General features: G+C 32.1%; 1 protein-coding gene across 1 annotated transcript in view; it reads left to right on the top strand.

Moving 5' to 3' along the window:
• The window catches only part of Rdl (Resistant to dieldrin), a 162,249-nt gene that overhangs the window by 95,200 nt on the left and 50,164 nt on the right, over positions 1-16,885 (top strand). Inside the window, exons 4-5 of the mRNA XM_075305961.1 lie at positions 1,346-1,572; positions 5,243-5,325. Of these exons, the coding sequence (XP_075162076.1) occupies positions 1,346-1,572; positions 5,243-5,325 (310 nt within the window). The remainder of the gene's footprint in view (positions 1-1,345; positions 1,573-5,242; positions 5,326-16,885) is intronic.

The following is a 16,885-nucleotide window of genomic DNA, read 5'->3' as shown; positions in this document are numbered from 1 at the left end:
TTCGTTTTTTTTTTGTAATCTTCTGAAGTAATAAGAATAACAAATTTTACTATAACTAACCCAGTTCCCTTTATGTTGGCTAATATTCATCTATTAGAATATACTCATTTACAAGCATATATAATCTAAAGTAATTTTGCGACTACTACTAACCTAGACATAGAAAGAAAGTTTCACTGTAAGGTGGAGACATGTTAAAGGAAAATAAAATATTAAAGCCTTCAAAAAAGCATACAACTACGGCTCATCTAAACAAAACGTACTTATTTTGACAAAGTATTTGTGAGAGGATTCTGTAATATTTCATTTTGTAAATATTTTTGAAAAAAGGCAACATTTTTGTTTTTTCTTCTCTTATTTTTATTAACTAAGCAAATGCTTAAGTCAAATGTAAAAAACAAGCACGAAAAATGCCACAAAACGCACCAGAGCTTAAAATTATAAAATAATCTCCTCCACCTTTGTGTGTGTGCGATATTATTGTGTTAAACTCATAATTTAAAAATTATCTGTTGTAAAAAATGTGACAAAATTGTGGTTTATTGTCTTAATATATAATTATTTATTTTATTTTTGTAATTTTTTTTTTTTTTTAATAATGTCAAAAAACTCATGCTGCAAAATGCCACCAGAAAACAAAGCAAAACTCAATGACAAAGCAATTGGATGGTTTTTTGGATTTTGTGTTTAAAACGAAAAGCAGAATTCATGCTTAAGTCTTGTTTTGTGTTTTATGCGTTTTTGTATTACATTTTCGAAAATCTTCAAAATTTCCTTAGAAACTGTGATTGACAATTTTCATTTCCAATCAGTGTTGTGAAATAATTTGTTCGTTGTTTTATATGTGATAAGCATGTTTGGCATAAATAAATATCCTACAAAGACAATGAGAAAAAAAAAACTGCACGAAATTTGTGTATTTGTGTGTGTGTTTTGTGTTGTTTTTCGTTTTACATTAAAATTGTTATAATTTATGTTTTCTTTTTTTATATTTTAAATATTTTTTTCTTTTTATGTGTTTTTGTTTTTATTTTTTCTTATATTTCATGTACACATTTAAAAAGTGTGCACTAACTAATAAGGATTTTTTTCTCTTCCCCCTTTTCTCTCACTCCCAACTACTACACATGTATATGTCATCTATATGTGTGTGGGTGTGTGTTGTTACAAAAATTACTATGGTTTTCATCTCCATAACCATACACACACGCACCCTCATTTACCTCGACTATGATGGCATCGCCTATCCACTTATCTCCATCTACGAATTCTCATACGGATGATGAATACTGCTGATGATAACATCTCGATCGTTGTATATGAACGTGGAATTATGTAAATACAGGACTTTACACTGGATTTTTACTTCCGTCAATTTTGGACTGATCCTCGTTTAGCGTATAGAAAACGACCTGGTGTAGAAACACTATCGGTTGGATCAGAGTTCATAAAAAACATTTGGGTACCTGACACCTTTTTCGTAAATGAAAAACAGTCATATTTTCATATTGCAACAACCAGTAATGAATTCATACGTGTACATCACTCTGGATCAATAACAAGAAGTATTAGGTAAAACCACAATAAAAAAAACCCCCCTCCTCTACAGCAACAATCATCCTTTGCGAAAAAACTAAAAAAAAAACAGTTATATACTCGCCCTATTAAAAACTACTAAAACACCCACCATATATTAAAACCCATTATCCAGATAAAAAAAAAAACAATACACTTTGGATCCATGTCCAAAGATTTAACATTTGAATGTTGTACAACTGTGTAAACTAACAATTGTTTCTAACTATTACTACTACCACAATTAATACTACTACTATAAACGTGCCATATATCTGTCTATGTGATTGATTGTCAATCTTTCTATCAGAAATCTTCCTATTTAGTTATTATGTTTTGCATTCTTCATAGTCTCATATATACATCCTTATGATTTGAGAAACCACTCTTTCCTTCACTCACTCACTCACTCTCGTTCTCCCTCGCAATGTCTCTCTCTCTATCCATTTGTTTTGTTAACCATTACTCTTCTAATGTTTTTGCTCTATATTTCTCTTTACAAATCTATCTATTTGTGTGTGCGTGTATGTGCAATTTGATTTTTCATTTTTGTACAAAAATTATACAAATTTTAACGAACGAAAAATTATCGATGTTGTTTATTAGTATATTGTTCAAACAATATTTCTTTTTATTTTAAATCTAATCACGATTTTATTTATAATAATGGTCGTCTTTCATCGACCTTATGTATACTCCACAATTTAATTTAACTAAGACAAAGCGATTAACTTTTGATTGCAAGTGAGGCCCCTTTAATGCTCGAAGTAAACTACTATTCAGTATTTTCCATTATAAGTAGCCAAGAAGATTTATTTGTCTGCAGTCCAACAATTCTGAAAATCTATAGAATAAACCCTAATACTCTTGGAGTAGTTCAAAGTCTCAATCATACAATATGTGGAATATGAAAATCTATATTGAGGTTAAACATTATTAGTTTTTGATTGACGTCAAAGAGAATTTATTTACAAGTATTTATTGATCTACATGGCAACTAATTCAAGAAAAATGAAACTAGAATCTGAATCCCATAATTAGGACAATATCTGCTATTCAGTAAATGCCAAATCTGTGGTCCTTTTATCCGATAGTTGGTATTTAATACTCGGTACTCTGGTCTCTAAGTTTTCTTTTTCTCTAAAGTTCTGTCAACTTTTCTAGGGCCCATTCACTGAAAATTCGACGTTGTGGCTCGTTAGTAAGTCTATTCATGATGAAATGTCAAAGCATACTGAGCATCTTTCTCTTTGACACCATGTCTGAAATCCCACGTGATCTGTCAAATACTAATGCATGAAAATCCTAACCTCAAAAGAATCACCCTTTATAATTGTGGAATATATACGTTGCATCATAACATGAACATCATCACATTGCATCATAACCCAAAAATCATCATATTTATATATCATATTAACCATGTACAGCCTTATCATAATTAAATATCATTTATCAATTAAACTGTCACACCACCAGCAAAGCAAAGTGAGTTCAATTGGCTTTATTTTATTTCCAAGAATATGTATAGAAAACAAATCTATCTAAAGAACATGAATCATATCAATGGATTAAAGTCGGACATTATCGACTTTTATTTATGTTTTACAACACTCTGAAATAAAGTGGATATTATTCCATCAGAATGAAAGATAAATTATAAAATATAATCGATAGCCATAAGTGATCAATGCTAAGATTGATAGAAATGAATTTCAATAAATTTTTTAATTGCAGTTTAGTTTACTGGTCTTACAGAAACATTATTTAATTTTCCCGAAAGATTCTAATAATTGTTGTTACGAACTGATTTGCAGTTCATATAAAAATCGTTCTTTGCATACAAATTGTCATGAGTTCAATTCAAATTTTGGCCTAACAGTAAAAAGTTTTTTCAGCGATGACTTTTCTGAATGCTTCAAAGCTTTTCCAAGTAGATTCATGCATAGTATGTTACACCGTTAGTACTCGGTTATAAAAAGAGGGAATTTATCATTATGTTAATAATAAAATCGAAAAAAATGTTAAAAAAATTTTCTTCGAGAAAAATAGTGTTTTACTTTTCATTAATCGTAACATAAGTAGTGTTCTTAAAAAAATCATAGTTTTCATTATGCCTTTTGATTTGAAAAATTCCAATTGTTAGATACAATTTATTGGGTATTAATGCAATATATTGGATATTCTTCATGAATATATTTTAATATTGTATAACTCCAGGCTTTACTTTTATTCTTCACTCATTAAGATTATTTACAATAATTGTTAACTAAAAAGTAATTTATTTCGCTAAGAAATCATTCAGAGTGTTGTAGAGTATATATATATGTATCTCATAAGCCAAACTACAAACAGGAATTCAAATTGTCGTCCCTACATTACCTAGTCATACAAATCGAATACTTACCAATAAGTAATTTGCAACTACCTTCCAAACCCTCCTACTCCACAAAAATTGCCAACTCATTTAGAGTTGGCTCTGGCCCTTCAGTAAACATAAATCAAAGCATCAAACCATAAAACGAAAATTTTGACCCATTTCTATATATGCAAATTAACGATACAACACCAACGCAACGCTCAAAATCAGGCAACAACAAAAAAATAGAGGAAAACAAACAACAACAATTCTGTGTGTTTTTACTACACCACAAAAAGGTTTGCCCCATTGGAGAAATTTCTTTAGAATATTAAGAAATTTCTTCGATTTGTAAATTTTCTACTACCTTAAAACAAGAATCTGTCCAAAAGTCTACATGCCAAAACTGTGACTCCAAGGGCAAGGATAATGCGCAACAGCAATGAATTCGCAATCGCTTCTTTGAAACAATGAACCAAACATAAGCGTAAGTTCTTGTTATTCAAAGTTATGTAAGTACTAGCTAAGAAACCACATTTATCTATAAACAAAGAAGTTTCAATGAATTACCTATTAAGTATGGAACAAGTATCGTTATAACAGAATTTCAAAAATTAAATTAAACAAGTGCAAAATAATATTAATTTTTTCAAATACCACGGCTTCATGAGTAGTTGTAAAAATCTATAACATTTTTATTTTCTTTCTCCACAATAATAAATTCTGGTAAAATATCATTTATATATCTACAAAAGCATTAAAGTAAGTAATTTTTTAGGTTTCTTTATCACTTTTTTTTATCATTTCACCAATTGAACTCGCTGAATACTCGTTACATACTCTCTATTTTTACTCTCTATTTTTTATGAATTTAAACATTTTTCTCTATCTCACTCTGTTTATGGTTATGTATTTGGCTATATAAATGTGTACAAGTATTTGTAAATATCCTAGAGTTATAAAAGACTTTGCAACAACAACTTTTGTATATTTATAATGTGTGTATGTGATTCCACGAGAACGCATAAAAGTCTCTTCCAAGACAGGAGAGATGAATTGCCAGAGAGATCAACCAAAGATTTTTATCTACTCTCTCTCTCTCCCAAACACACGTCTTCAATGTGTAATTGTAGAGCTTTAACCACCAACCATACAAAAAGCTTTTGATGTTATTTAGCATAAGACACACTGATCGTTTATTTTCAGCTCATCATCTTCAAAATAAAGATTGCGGCAATTTTTTGATGATATTCTCTTAATACTCATTTTCCTTTTCTCTTCCCATTTGTCGTCGTTGTACGATTCTAGATTAACCATTACTGCATCGTGCCCCATGAATCTTCAGTACTTCCCCATGGATCGTCAATTGTGTCATATTGAAATCGAAAGCTGTAAGTACATGAATTTAAATTTCTATTTATCTTTTAAACATATATATGCTACAATATATATATATATATAGTTATATATATAAACAAATATGCCACTATATAGCCCTGTTCTATAAATTCCCCTCACCTTAAACATGTATAGAAAATACCTTTAATATAACTTTATCTAAAAATAAAACATTTTGTACAAATCTAAATTAGTTTTTAAGTAAGCTTATTATTATAATTATTATAAACATACCACAAGACAATATGTTTTGTATATTTCGAAAAAAAAAACAAAACTGAAGACATTATTAACTCATTCAGAATGTTTATACTTTTATTTTACAACTTGTTGCAATAAAAGACCTAACAATAGATGCAGGAAATCCTTAGAATAGTATATATTCAAACGGAAGCTAATTAACTGAATTACTTGACATTTTCAGGACCCTTACGTTAAGATACCAACTTAAGAGTACTTTATTTTAAAACAACATTGAGAAAAATAAATATAAACTATCTGAATATTTGATATATAGACAAATAAAGCCCGGATATATTGTAAAATAAGCTCCTTTGGTGAAAAGAGATCTTTATAATCCCAACAATCATTTTATCTCCATTTCGTCGAAAATCAACTATTGAAGTTAATAATTAATGGGAGAGCATGTTTAACCTACTTCAGAAAAATTTCTTTGCTTATCTAATGGCGCAACAATCATCCGTTTGATAAAATTATGGTTTGAGAAGAAACCAGTTCCTTAAATAATAGTAATGGATGCATTAGTTCGATTTAAATCACCGATTCATAATTTCAAAGAAATCAGGGTAAACTATTGCACTAAAAAGCAACTGTGCGACAACATGACCCAAAGGTGGCATAAAAATGTTAAAAGTATAGATAGTTAGTGGCACAAAAGTGTCAACTAACAAAAGGGCAACACTGATACCCTTTAACATTCCCATTAGTTGTTATTCTTGTAAAACTTGAGTTAAACATTTGTATGAAAGAACCCAATGTATTTTTATGGCCTTTTAATATGCAATTCAAAAGCCCTTATTATTGCTAAGGATTTCTCAATCTGCTTGTGAGGTCTTAATAACTAAAATCTATTTGTTCGTTGAATGCGTAATTGCAACGAGAAAAAAACACAAACTACGAAAAGAAAAAACAAAGCAAAATTAACAAAAAATATAAAATGGCTTTTTTCTAACCTGGCACTTTATAAATTATTTTATATATAATATATATTTATAAGTATTTTAATAGTATTTTTATTAAAAAAAACACTGCTTTTTTGACCAAATAACAAATCAGTATATTATCAAAACACTAAAAATCGATAAGCAATTATGTATAATAGAGCAAAAATAAAAAAGAAAAGAAACCTATAAGAAAATCCCGATACAATGAATAGATATTTATGGTATATGTGTATAGGAAGATATGGTAGACAAAGTTGTTTTAAGTTACCAATTTTCTTTGCTTTTTGATTACACACAGATTTTTTTTTTGTTTGTTTTTGAACTCTCTTCTCCAAAGCATTAGAAAAACCAAAAAAAACCCACACATCCTTAAAATAAACACATTTTTACCACGACCCTAACAAACCAACCCTCAAAAATAAACACATATTTTCAAATCAAAAAATCAAAAATTAAAATCGAAATCAAATAACGACAATGATGATTATAATGGATTTAAAGATACTGGCTTATCTAAAGAAAATACAAACATCACAGATTTAAAAAAGAAGATAGTTCAGTATCTCAGAAATACGTTACGAAATAAGTTTTAAATCTCGCAAAAAAAAAATTATTAAATCGAAATAGAAACCTTTTACCAAAAATTATTCATAATAGATGTATAGACTAAAGCTACAAGAGTTAAACATTTTTAATTGATTAATTTCTCATTACTTAATTTTGTTTGTATTTTTAAAATTAATTAAAGTGACTTACAATGGTCTAGTCTTTCTATTCTGATAAAAACAATAACAAAAAAAAACGAATTGCCTAAATTATACCAAAGATAATTTTTAAATTTCTTGAACAAACAATATTTCGTAACGAATTGGTTGGTTTTCGGTCGCCTTCTCTACTACAGCAACCGCAGAAGGTTGATTCCTTAACAATCAAAGAAGAATCGAATCTTAAATATAAAAATCTACAAGTGTTCCTTAATCGATATTTGTTCTCAAAAAGGATAACTAATTGTCGGGAAAAATCATAAGAACATATAATTTTATACTTTTAATTTTATAAACCTATTTTTCATCAATGTCGCTTTTCAAATAAAAGAGTGTTGTGCAAATATATATATTTTTTTAAGTGAAGGTAGATTGTAAAAGGAAATACGATTCAATAGAATTTGGGTTATTTAATGATAACCAAGTTTAGGTTAGGTATAGTGGTGAACCTTGGACTCAGTTAGACTATTTAGTCCATTGTGGTCCATATGTGGTGAATGTGCCACCTTAAGATATTATTGCCACCAGTGAAGTACCACATTAAGTTTTCAATGCACGTTGTTTTTAATTGTTGTTGTTTTTTTATACCCTCCACCATAGGATGGGGGGTATATTAACTTTGTCATTCCGTTTGTAACACATTGAAATATTGCTCTAAGACCCCATAAAGTATATATATATTCTGGGTCGTGGTGAAATTCTGAGTCGATCTGAGCATGTCCGTCCGTCCGTCCGTCCGTCTGTTGAAATCACGCTAACTTCCGAACGAAACAAGCTATCGACTTGAAACTTGGCACAAGTAGTTGTTATTGATGTAGGTCGGATGGTATTGCAAATGGGCCATATCGGTCCACTTTTACGTATAGCCCCCATATAAACGGACCCCCAAATTTGGCTTGCGAGGCCTCTAAGAGATGCAAATTTCATTCGATCCGGCTGAAATTTGGTACATGGTGTTAGTATATGGTCTCTAACAACCATGCAAAAATTGGTCCACATCGGTCCATAATTATATATAGCCCCCATATAAACCGATCGCCAGATTTGACCTCCGGAGCCTCTTGGAAGACCAAAATTCATCTGATTCAGTTGAAATTTGGTACGTGCTGTTAATATATGGCCTCAAACTCCCATGCAAAAATTGGCCGAAATCGGTTCATAATGATATATAGCCCCATATAAACCGATCCCCAGATTTGGCCTCCGGAGCCCCTTGGAAGAGCAAAATTCATCCGATTCGGTTGAAATTTGGTACGTGATTTTAGTATATGGTATCCAACAACAATGCAGGAATTGGTTCATATCAGTCCATAATTATATATAGCACCCATATAAACCGTACCCCAGATTTGACCTCCGGTGCCTTTTGGAGAAGCAAAATTCATCCGATCTGGTTGAAATTTTGTACGTGGTGGTAGTATATGATATTTAACAACCATGCCAATAGTGGTCCATATCAGTCCATAATCATATATAGACCCCATATAAACCGATCCCGAGATTTGGTTTTGGAGCCTCTTGGAGGAGCAAATTTCATCCGAGTCAGTTGAAATTTGGTACATTGTGCTAGTATATGGCCGTTAACAACCATGCCAAACTAGGTCCATATCGGTCTATAGTTATATCTAGCCCTCAGATAAATCGATCCCCAATCACACATAAATTGGTCCATATCAATAATTGTATATAGCCCCCATAAAAGCGACCCCCATGTTTCAATTCTGGCTCCCTACGTACTGTGCAAAAGTCCATATCGATTCGTAATTATTTGTATTATTTTGTATCACGTATGGACTAACTCACAATTTAGAAAACGATTTAAGATACCACAACCCAAGTAATTCGATTGTGGATGACAGTCTTTCGTAGAAGTTTCTACGCAATCCATGGTGGAGGGTACATAAGATTCGGCCTGGCCGAACTTACGGCCGTTTATACTTGTTTTTTTTTTTTTGTGGGAATATCAGTAACTCTAGCGTATGCCTAAGTTTAGATGGGACGCGCATTGCACTACGTACTATGTGGACAATATATCTAAAAGTGATTGATGCAATATAACATTAAAATAATCAGACAACCAGTCTTAATAGTCACGTCTGAAACACAAAAAGGCCACATTGCCAGAAAGTTTTCTAATAACTGCCGCGAGTCGATAACTGGAGATCTTGCCACCAAAACAAAGTTCTATAGGTCTAAACAGTAGTCTGGGATAAACTCGTTCTCCAAAGGGATCGGTCTTTTTCGCTCCATTTTTATCATAGGAAGTAGTTCCTGGAAGTGGAATGAATAAAATCGAATTAATTGTTTGTCAATTAGTTTTCTAATAAACGTAGCTTAAATCGTCCATCTTAGATAGCATCTATGAAATCAAGTTCTCTCTAATCTTCTCTCAGATAGGCTCTGATGGTTTCAAACAGTTGATCATAATAGAATTAGGAACTGTAGAGCTATACATATCGTTTAGAGAAATAGTTCGTATTTGATTTGTTTTTAAACCGAATAATGAAGCTTAAATCGATCATCATATAGCATCTATGAAAATCCATTTAATTCCCTCTAACATCAGATTCTTTCTCTCAGAGAGCCTCAGTTAACTGTAACTAAAGAACTATAGATCTACAGGGGCGAAAGTAATTGAACTACTAACGCTCGTTAATTAGAATTAGTTCATTGCGGAACTACATAAAAGCATCTCTATTAGAAGTAATAGAGAGCCTTGGCGAACAATACAAGGTTTCTAAAATAAAGTACCAAATTTTGCTTTATTTATTGTTGAAACCGAAGATGGTAATTTAAAAACTGAACTTGCTTTCATGTTTTTATTCGTTTCCTACATAATTCGATAGGATTTGTATCAGATTTCTACTCTGTGTAATATACGTGCCTACTTATTGTTAAATTGGGATGCACTTTAACCCTTATCCTGTACTAGTGGGTCAAAATTGCCCAAACAAATTTTATATGAGTATATTTTTTTATGATCATTATTTCAACTTGAAACTTCTTAACTATTATTTTTTTTAAATAATTTTATTCTAAAGAACTAGTTGAGTTTAAACCTCTGTTTGGCTGAGACCTATAAAAAAATGTTCCGTATACTGTATTAGTGTATTATATGAATAAATTAATATTGGGCAAATTTGACCCACTAATACAATATTCGGTATTTTTATACCCTCCACCGTAGGATGGGGGTATATTAACTTTGTCATTCCGTTTGTAACACATCGAAATATTGCTCTAAGACCCCATAAAGTATATATATTCTGGGTCGTGGTGAAATTCTGAGTCGATCTGAACATGTCCGTCCGTCCGTCTATTGAAATCACACTAACTTCCGAACGAAACAAGCTATCGCCTTGAAACTTGGCACAAGTAGTTGCTATTGATGTAGGTCGGATGGTATTGCAAATGGGCCATATCGGTCCACTTTTACGTATAGCCCCCATATAAACGGACCCCCAAATTTGGCTTGCGATTGCTCTAAGAGAAGCAAATTCCATCCGATCCGGCTGAAATTTGGTACATGGTGTTAGTATATGGTCTCTAACAACCATGCAAAAATTGGTCTACATCGGTCCATAATTACATATCGCCATCATATAAACCATTCCCCCGATTTGGCTTGCGGAGCCTCTAAGTGAAGCAAATCTCATCCGATCCGGCTGGTACATGGTGTTAGTAGATAATCTCTAACAACCATACAAAAATTGGTCCACATCGGTCCATAATTATATATAGCCCCCATACAAACCGATCACCAGATTTGACCTCCGGAGCCTCTTGGAAGACCAAAATTCATCTGATTCAGTTGAAATTTAGTACGTGGTGTTAATATATGGCCTCAAAAACCCATGCAAAAATTGGTCGAAATCGGTCAATAATTACATATAGGCCCCAATATAAACCGATCCCCAGATTTGACCTCCGGAGCCACTTGGAAGAGCAAAATTCATCCGATCCGGCTGAAATTTGGTACATGGTGTTAGTATATGGTCTCTAACAACCATGCAAAAATTGGTTCATATCGGTCCACTTTTACGTTAGCCCCCATATACACGGACCCCCAAATTTGGCTTGCGATTGCTCTAAGAGAAGCAAATTTCATCCGATCCGGCTGAAATTTGGTAGATGGTGTTAGTATATGGTCTTTAACAACCATGCAAAAGTTTGTCCACATCGGCCCATAATTGTATATAGCCCCCATATAAACCGATCCCCCGATTTGGCTTGCGGATCCTCTAAGAGAAGCAAATTTCATCCGATCCGGCTGAAATTTGGTCCATATCGGTCCATAATTATATATAGCCCCCATATAAACCGTTCCACAGATTTGATCTCCGGAGCCTCTTGGAGGAGCAAAATTCATCCTATCCGGTTGAAATTTGCAACGTGGTGTTAGTATAAGGCCGCTAATAACCATGCCAAAATTGGTCCATATCGGTCTATAGTTATATATAGCCGATCCCCAATCACACAAAAATTGGTCCATATCGGTTCATAATCATGGTTGCCACTCGACCCAAAAATAATTTACAAAAATTTTATTTTTATAGAAAACATTGTCAAAATGTTATTTCTTTAGAAATTTTGTCAAAATTTTATTTCTATAGAAAATTTTGTCAAAATTTTATTTCTATAGTAAATTTTGTCAAAATTTTATTTCTATAGAAAATTTTGTCAAAATTTTATTTCTATAGAAAATTTTGTCAAAATTTTACTTCTATAGAATATGTTGCCAAAATTTTATTTTGTCAAAATTGTATTTCTATAGAAACTTTAAGCTTAATTATATACGTATTTAATAATCCTTTTTTAGTTTAATATATACCACGTATAGACTATGTGGTATATATTACGGTGTTAGGAAGTTTTAAGATACCTTGCCATCGGCTTCAGTAGAAGTTTCTACGCAATCCATGGTGGAGGGTACATAAGCTTCGGGCTGAACTTACGGCCGTATATACTTGTTGTTTTTTATACCCTTCACCACTACTGTGGTACAGGGTATAGTAAGTTTGTGCATTTGTATGTAACGCCAAGAAGGAAAAGTCTGAGACCCATCGTTTAGTATACCGATCGTCTTAGAATTAAATTCTGAGTCGATTTAGCGATGTCCGTCTGTCTGTCTGTCTGTCTGTCTGTTGATGTATTTTTGTGTGCAAAGTACAGCTCGCAGTTTTAGTCCGATAGTTCTAAAATTTGGTATAGGGTCCTGTTTCGGCTCAAAGACGATCCCTATTGATTTTGGAAAAAATCGGTTCAGATTTAGATATAGCTGCCATATATATTTTTCACCGATCTGGTCATAATTGGCGTGTATATCAACCGATCTTCCTCAAATTCCGTACATCCAAATATTTTATTAGTCTCGAAAAACTTGCAAAATATCAGCCAAATCGGTTCAGATTTAGATATAGCTCCCATATATAGCTTTCACCCGATTTACACTCATTTGCCCACAGAGGCCAATTTTTTGCTCCGATTTAGTTGAAATTTTATACAGGGAGTAGAATTAGCATTGTAGCCATGCGTGTCAAATTTGGTTGAAATCGGTTCAGATTTAGATATAGCTCCCATATATAGCTTTCGCCCGATTTTCACTCAAATGACCACAGAGGCCAATTTTTTGCTCCGATTTAGTTGAAGTTTTGCACAGGGAGTATAATTAGCATTGTAGCTATGCGTGCCAAATTTGGTTGAAATCGGTTCAGATTTAGATATAGCTCCCATATATAGCTTTCGCCCGATTTACACTCATATGACCACAGAGGCCAATTTTTTGCTACGATTTAATTGAAATTTTGCACAGGAAGTATAATTAGCATTGTAGCTATGCGTGCCAAATTTGGTTGAAATCTGTTCAGATTTAGAATTAGCTCCCGTATAACATATATGTTTTTCTGATTTCGACAAAAATGGTCAAAATAGCAACATTTTTCTTGTAAAATCGCCACTGCTTAGTCGAAAATTGTAAAAATGACTCTAATTTTCCTAAACTTCTAATACATATATATCGAGCGATAAATCATAAATAAACTTTTGCGAAGTTTTTTTACTAACATTGTGTTCCACCCTAGTGCATTAGCCAACTTAAATTTTGAGTCTATAGATTTTGTAGAAGTCTATCAAATTCTGTCCAGATCGAGTGATATTTAAATGTATATATTTGGGACAAACCTTTATATATAGCCCCCAACACATTTGACGGATGTGATATGGTATCGAAAATTTAGATCTACAAAGTGGTGCAGGGTATAATATAGTCGGCCCCGGCCGACTTTAGACTTTCCTTACTTGTTTTTTAATCATTTTATTCTAAAGAGCTAGTTGAGTTTAAAGCTCTGTTTGGCTGAGACCTATAAAAAACATGTTCCGTATACTGTATTAGTGTATTATATGAATAAATTTATATTGGGCAAATTTGACCCACTAATACAATATGCGGATTTTTTTATTTTTTTAAGTACAGGATAAGAGTTAATATACATATAGTGAGCCTTCAATAAAGCCGAATAAACCTACCCTTCGAGCTAGCTTTTTAAACTTTTGGTATCAATCTTCAATAAATATAAAGTTTATTCTATGAAAGATAAACTTAGAGAAAGCCAAGGCTGTGCAATCAAGTGATTTAAAAAAAAAAGTATGTTTTCGCTGGTCAGCACTGACTTTAAAAGAAAACCAAATTTTCCTTTTTGTATTCTACCTCCGGAAAACGATCACACAACACTCCTTTCATATCATTCAGAATAAGAAATCATTTGTAATCATCTTTTCATTTTTGTTTTCTCAAACAAATCAAACCAGTTGCAAATCCTACATTTCATTGTAATTTTTTTGGTTTTTGAAAAGATTTGCAACGACTAAACCAACAAGCAACAAAACCTTTTTCTCACATAAACACCACAAAACAATCAACCATACAAATATACACATTTCCTGATCTCCCAATCCCTGTCATCATTAAAGATCACAAACGGAAACAGTACAGAAAACTCCAACTCACTTTTGAAAACAATTTTCCAAAATACATTTTACGTTTTTTTAACTTTCATATCACATATTTCAAATCACAGCACTAAAAAGAAAAACATGTACAGAAAAAATGAATACACAAAAAATATTCTAACATTTTATTCATTTCACTAAGGTGGACACAATTTTTGACCACATCAAAAAAGCTGCCATTATAACCCAGTGCCGATATGATGGGCAATGAAAAATGTGTTTACCTGATCTCACTCATTTAGTCAGATATATTTAAATTTATACATTTTTTCCGCTTTTCCCCCCTTCATATGCGCTTAAATATAGTTTCTTCATATAATTTTATGTTATCACAAAACAAAAATATTAAACATAAACACACAAAATATCATTTCACGAGTTTGGTTTTCTCACCATTATATCATTAACATCTCACAATGTCACCCGAAAAACAAACTATGTTATTTCAAGTTTAGATACCTATACAAAATCAAAGCAATCAACAGAATTATGTAAAATAATTATTTGGCAACCCCCTCCCAAACACCGAGCACAACAGCTTAATAATCTGTATGTGTTTGCGTGAGTGTGTGGGCGTTCGCCTTTATGTGTATAGTTGATTTCATTTCACTTTTAATTTACATATAAAGCATTATCCAATACCACCTATTACTACTCTAACTACTACTCTCTACTATTACCACTACTACTCTACTACAACAACCACAACATATATCGCTCTCACTAAAGAACGAAGCAATAACAAACAAACAAACAAAACAATCATTGAATTGGGATTAAATGCCATTTATTGTTGTTATATCCTTTTTTTGAAATGTCATACTTTTTTGGTATATGTGTAATTGTGTGTGGATGTGGGCGCGTATACGTTCGTGCCTATAACATGTAAATTACCAATGCAATTCGCAAATCATCTCCCTCTATTCATCAAATAAAATCAAACAACCGGATGAATGAACAAACGAACGAACGAATAAATCAATTGACCACGAAACGATAATGAAATCAATTTCGATTATTGTCCATCAATAAAATACGAAAAAAACTAACAAAATATCCAAAACACACCACATATACAAAAGTCGGTTACACGATGAGAGATATCCGTTACTTCTGGAAAGATGGACTGAGTAGTGTTGGCATGAGCAGTGAGGTCGAACTACCTCAGTTTCGCGTCTTGGGACACAGGCAGAGGGCGACCGAAATAAACCTAACCACAGGTACCCTCCATTAAAACAATTTTCAAAATTTATTATGAAAAATTAATACTTATACAGCTTTACATATTTAATTTCACATTTGTCCAAACAAATTTTTAGTTAAATTCTTTTTTGTTTTTGTGTGTGTTTCAAACCTAAAGGGCTTTGAAATGCATTTTCATGTTTGTTATATTTTTTTTCCAATTGTAAATCATTTCCCAGTCCGTCCAAAGATTTCGTCCAATAATTAAAAACTCAAATTTAAACTCATTGAATATACACCATTAACACAAACACTATTTCTCTCTCTCTCTATTTCCGAAAAAAAAAACACAACTCTTGGTTTCATTTATCAGCAATCACTACCACTAATCCAATACCACCAACTCAATATGTCTTTGGTTAATTGAAATTAATTTCATTGTTTCTTGTTACACAAAACAAAATCGTCCCAAATCACTTTTATTCTCTAAGGAAATCATAACTGACAAGTGCCATTTCCTATGTTTGTGTCCCAAATCAAAAATACACAAAGTTTGTATTGCGGTTTTTATGTTTCCCTCTTATTTCTTTTTCCATTATTTTTGTCGCGAGTACTTTTTTGTTTGGTTATTGTGATAAGAAAATGCAAATGTAGCAAGAAAAGAAATCAGTATTTCTAATATTTGCAAATCCTTCTAACCACTTTTCGCATCTAATAAAAAGCCATATAAATCTTTATGATATTCTAAAGAGTATTTATGAATTAATTGATTGATTTTATAACGTTTAATAATGGGGTATTCCATTTTGTATATTTATTTGAACTAGTAAAAAATTTACGATATACTTCGGATTTCCAAGCATTTTTCGTTTCTCGTATTTTTATTCCCACCACCATAGGATCAGGTTATAATAGCTTTGGATTTGTAAACCCACTTTCTAACCCAAATTTGTCTCAAAACCTCATAATATATATTCTTAATATTTGCTGAAATTTTAAACCATTCACATCCGTCTATCCACAAGTGTGACTTTCTGTTGAAATCACTCTTGAACGATGTGGCATATATGCTTAAAACTTTGCATAATGACTTCTTATTGTTATAGAACGCCAGCTATTGTAAATTTAGTATATGTATAGACCAATTCCTAGAATTGTATTTGGCCTGTCACCTGAAAGGACCCGATGTCCGTGATCATCAACTTCTTGACCGTGATGGCGGCTCTGTTCTTATCCTAAGAAACCAAACAACAATGGTCAATATCGCTTCATTAATAGATGCAGCAATGCAGTTTCAAACTACCCAACCAGAAAAGTGTAGTCAAAACGGGAATGAAAAATTTCTTTTTGGATGCGGAAGTGGTGCAAAATCAAATCAGATGCAATGAATTTCATATTGCCTTGTGATAGGGCGA

Source organism: Haematobia irritans, chromosome 4 (genome assembly GCF_050003625.1).
Source record: "Haematobia irritans isolate KBUSLIRL chromosome 4, ASM5000362v1, whole genome shotgun sequence".
NCBI lineage: Eukaryota > Metazoa > Arthropoda > Insecta > Diptera > Muscidae > Haematobia > Haematobia irritans.
The sequence above is the reverse complement of the archived record's forward strand: the minus strand, read 5'-3'. Positions and strand labels throughout refer to the sequence as shown.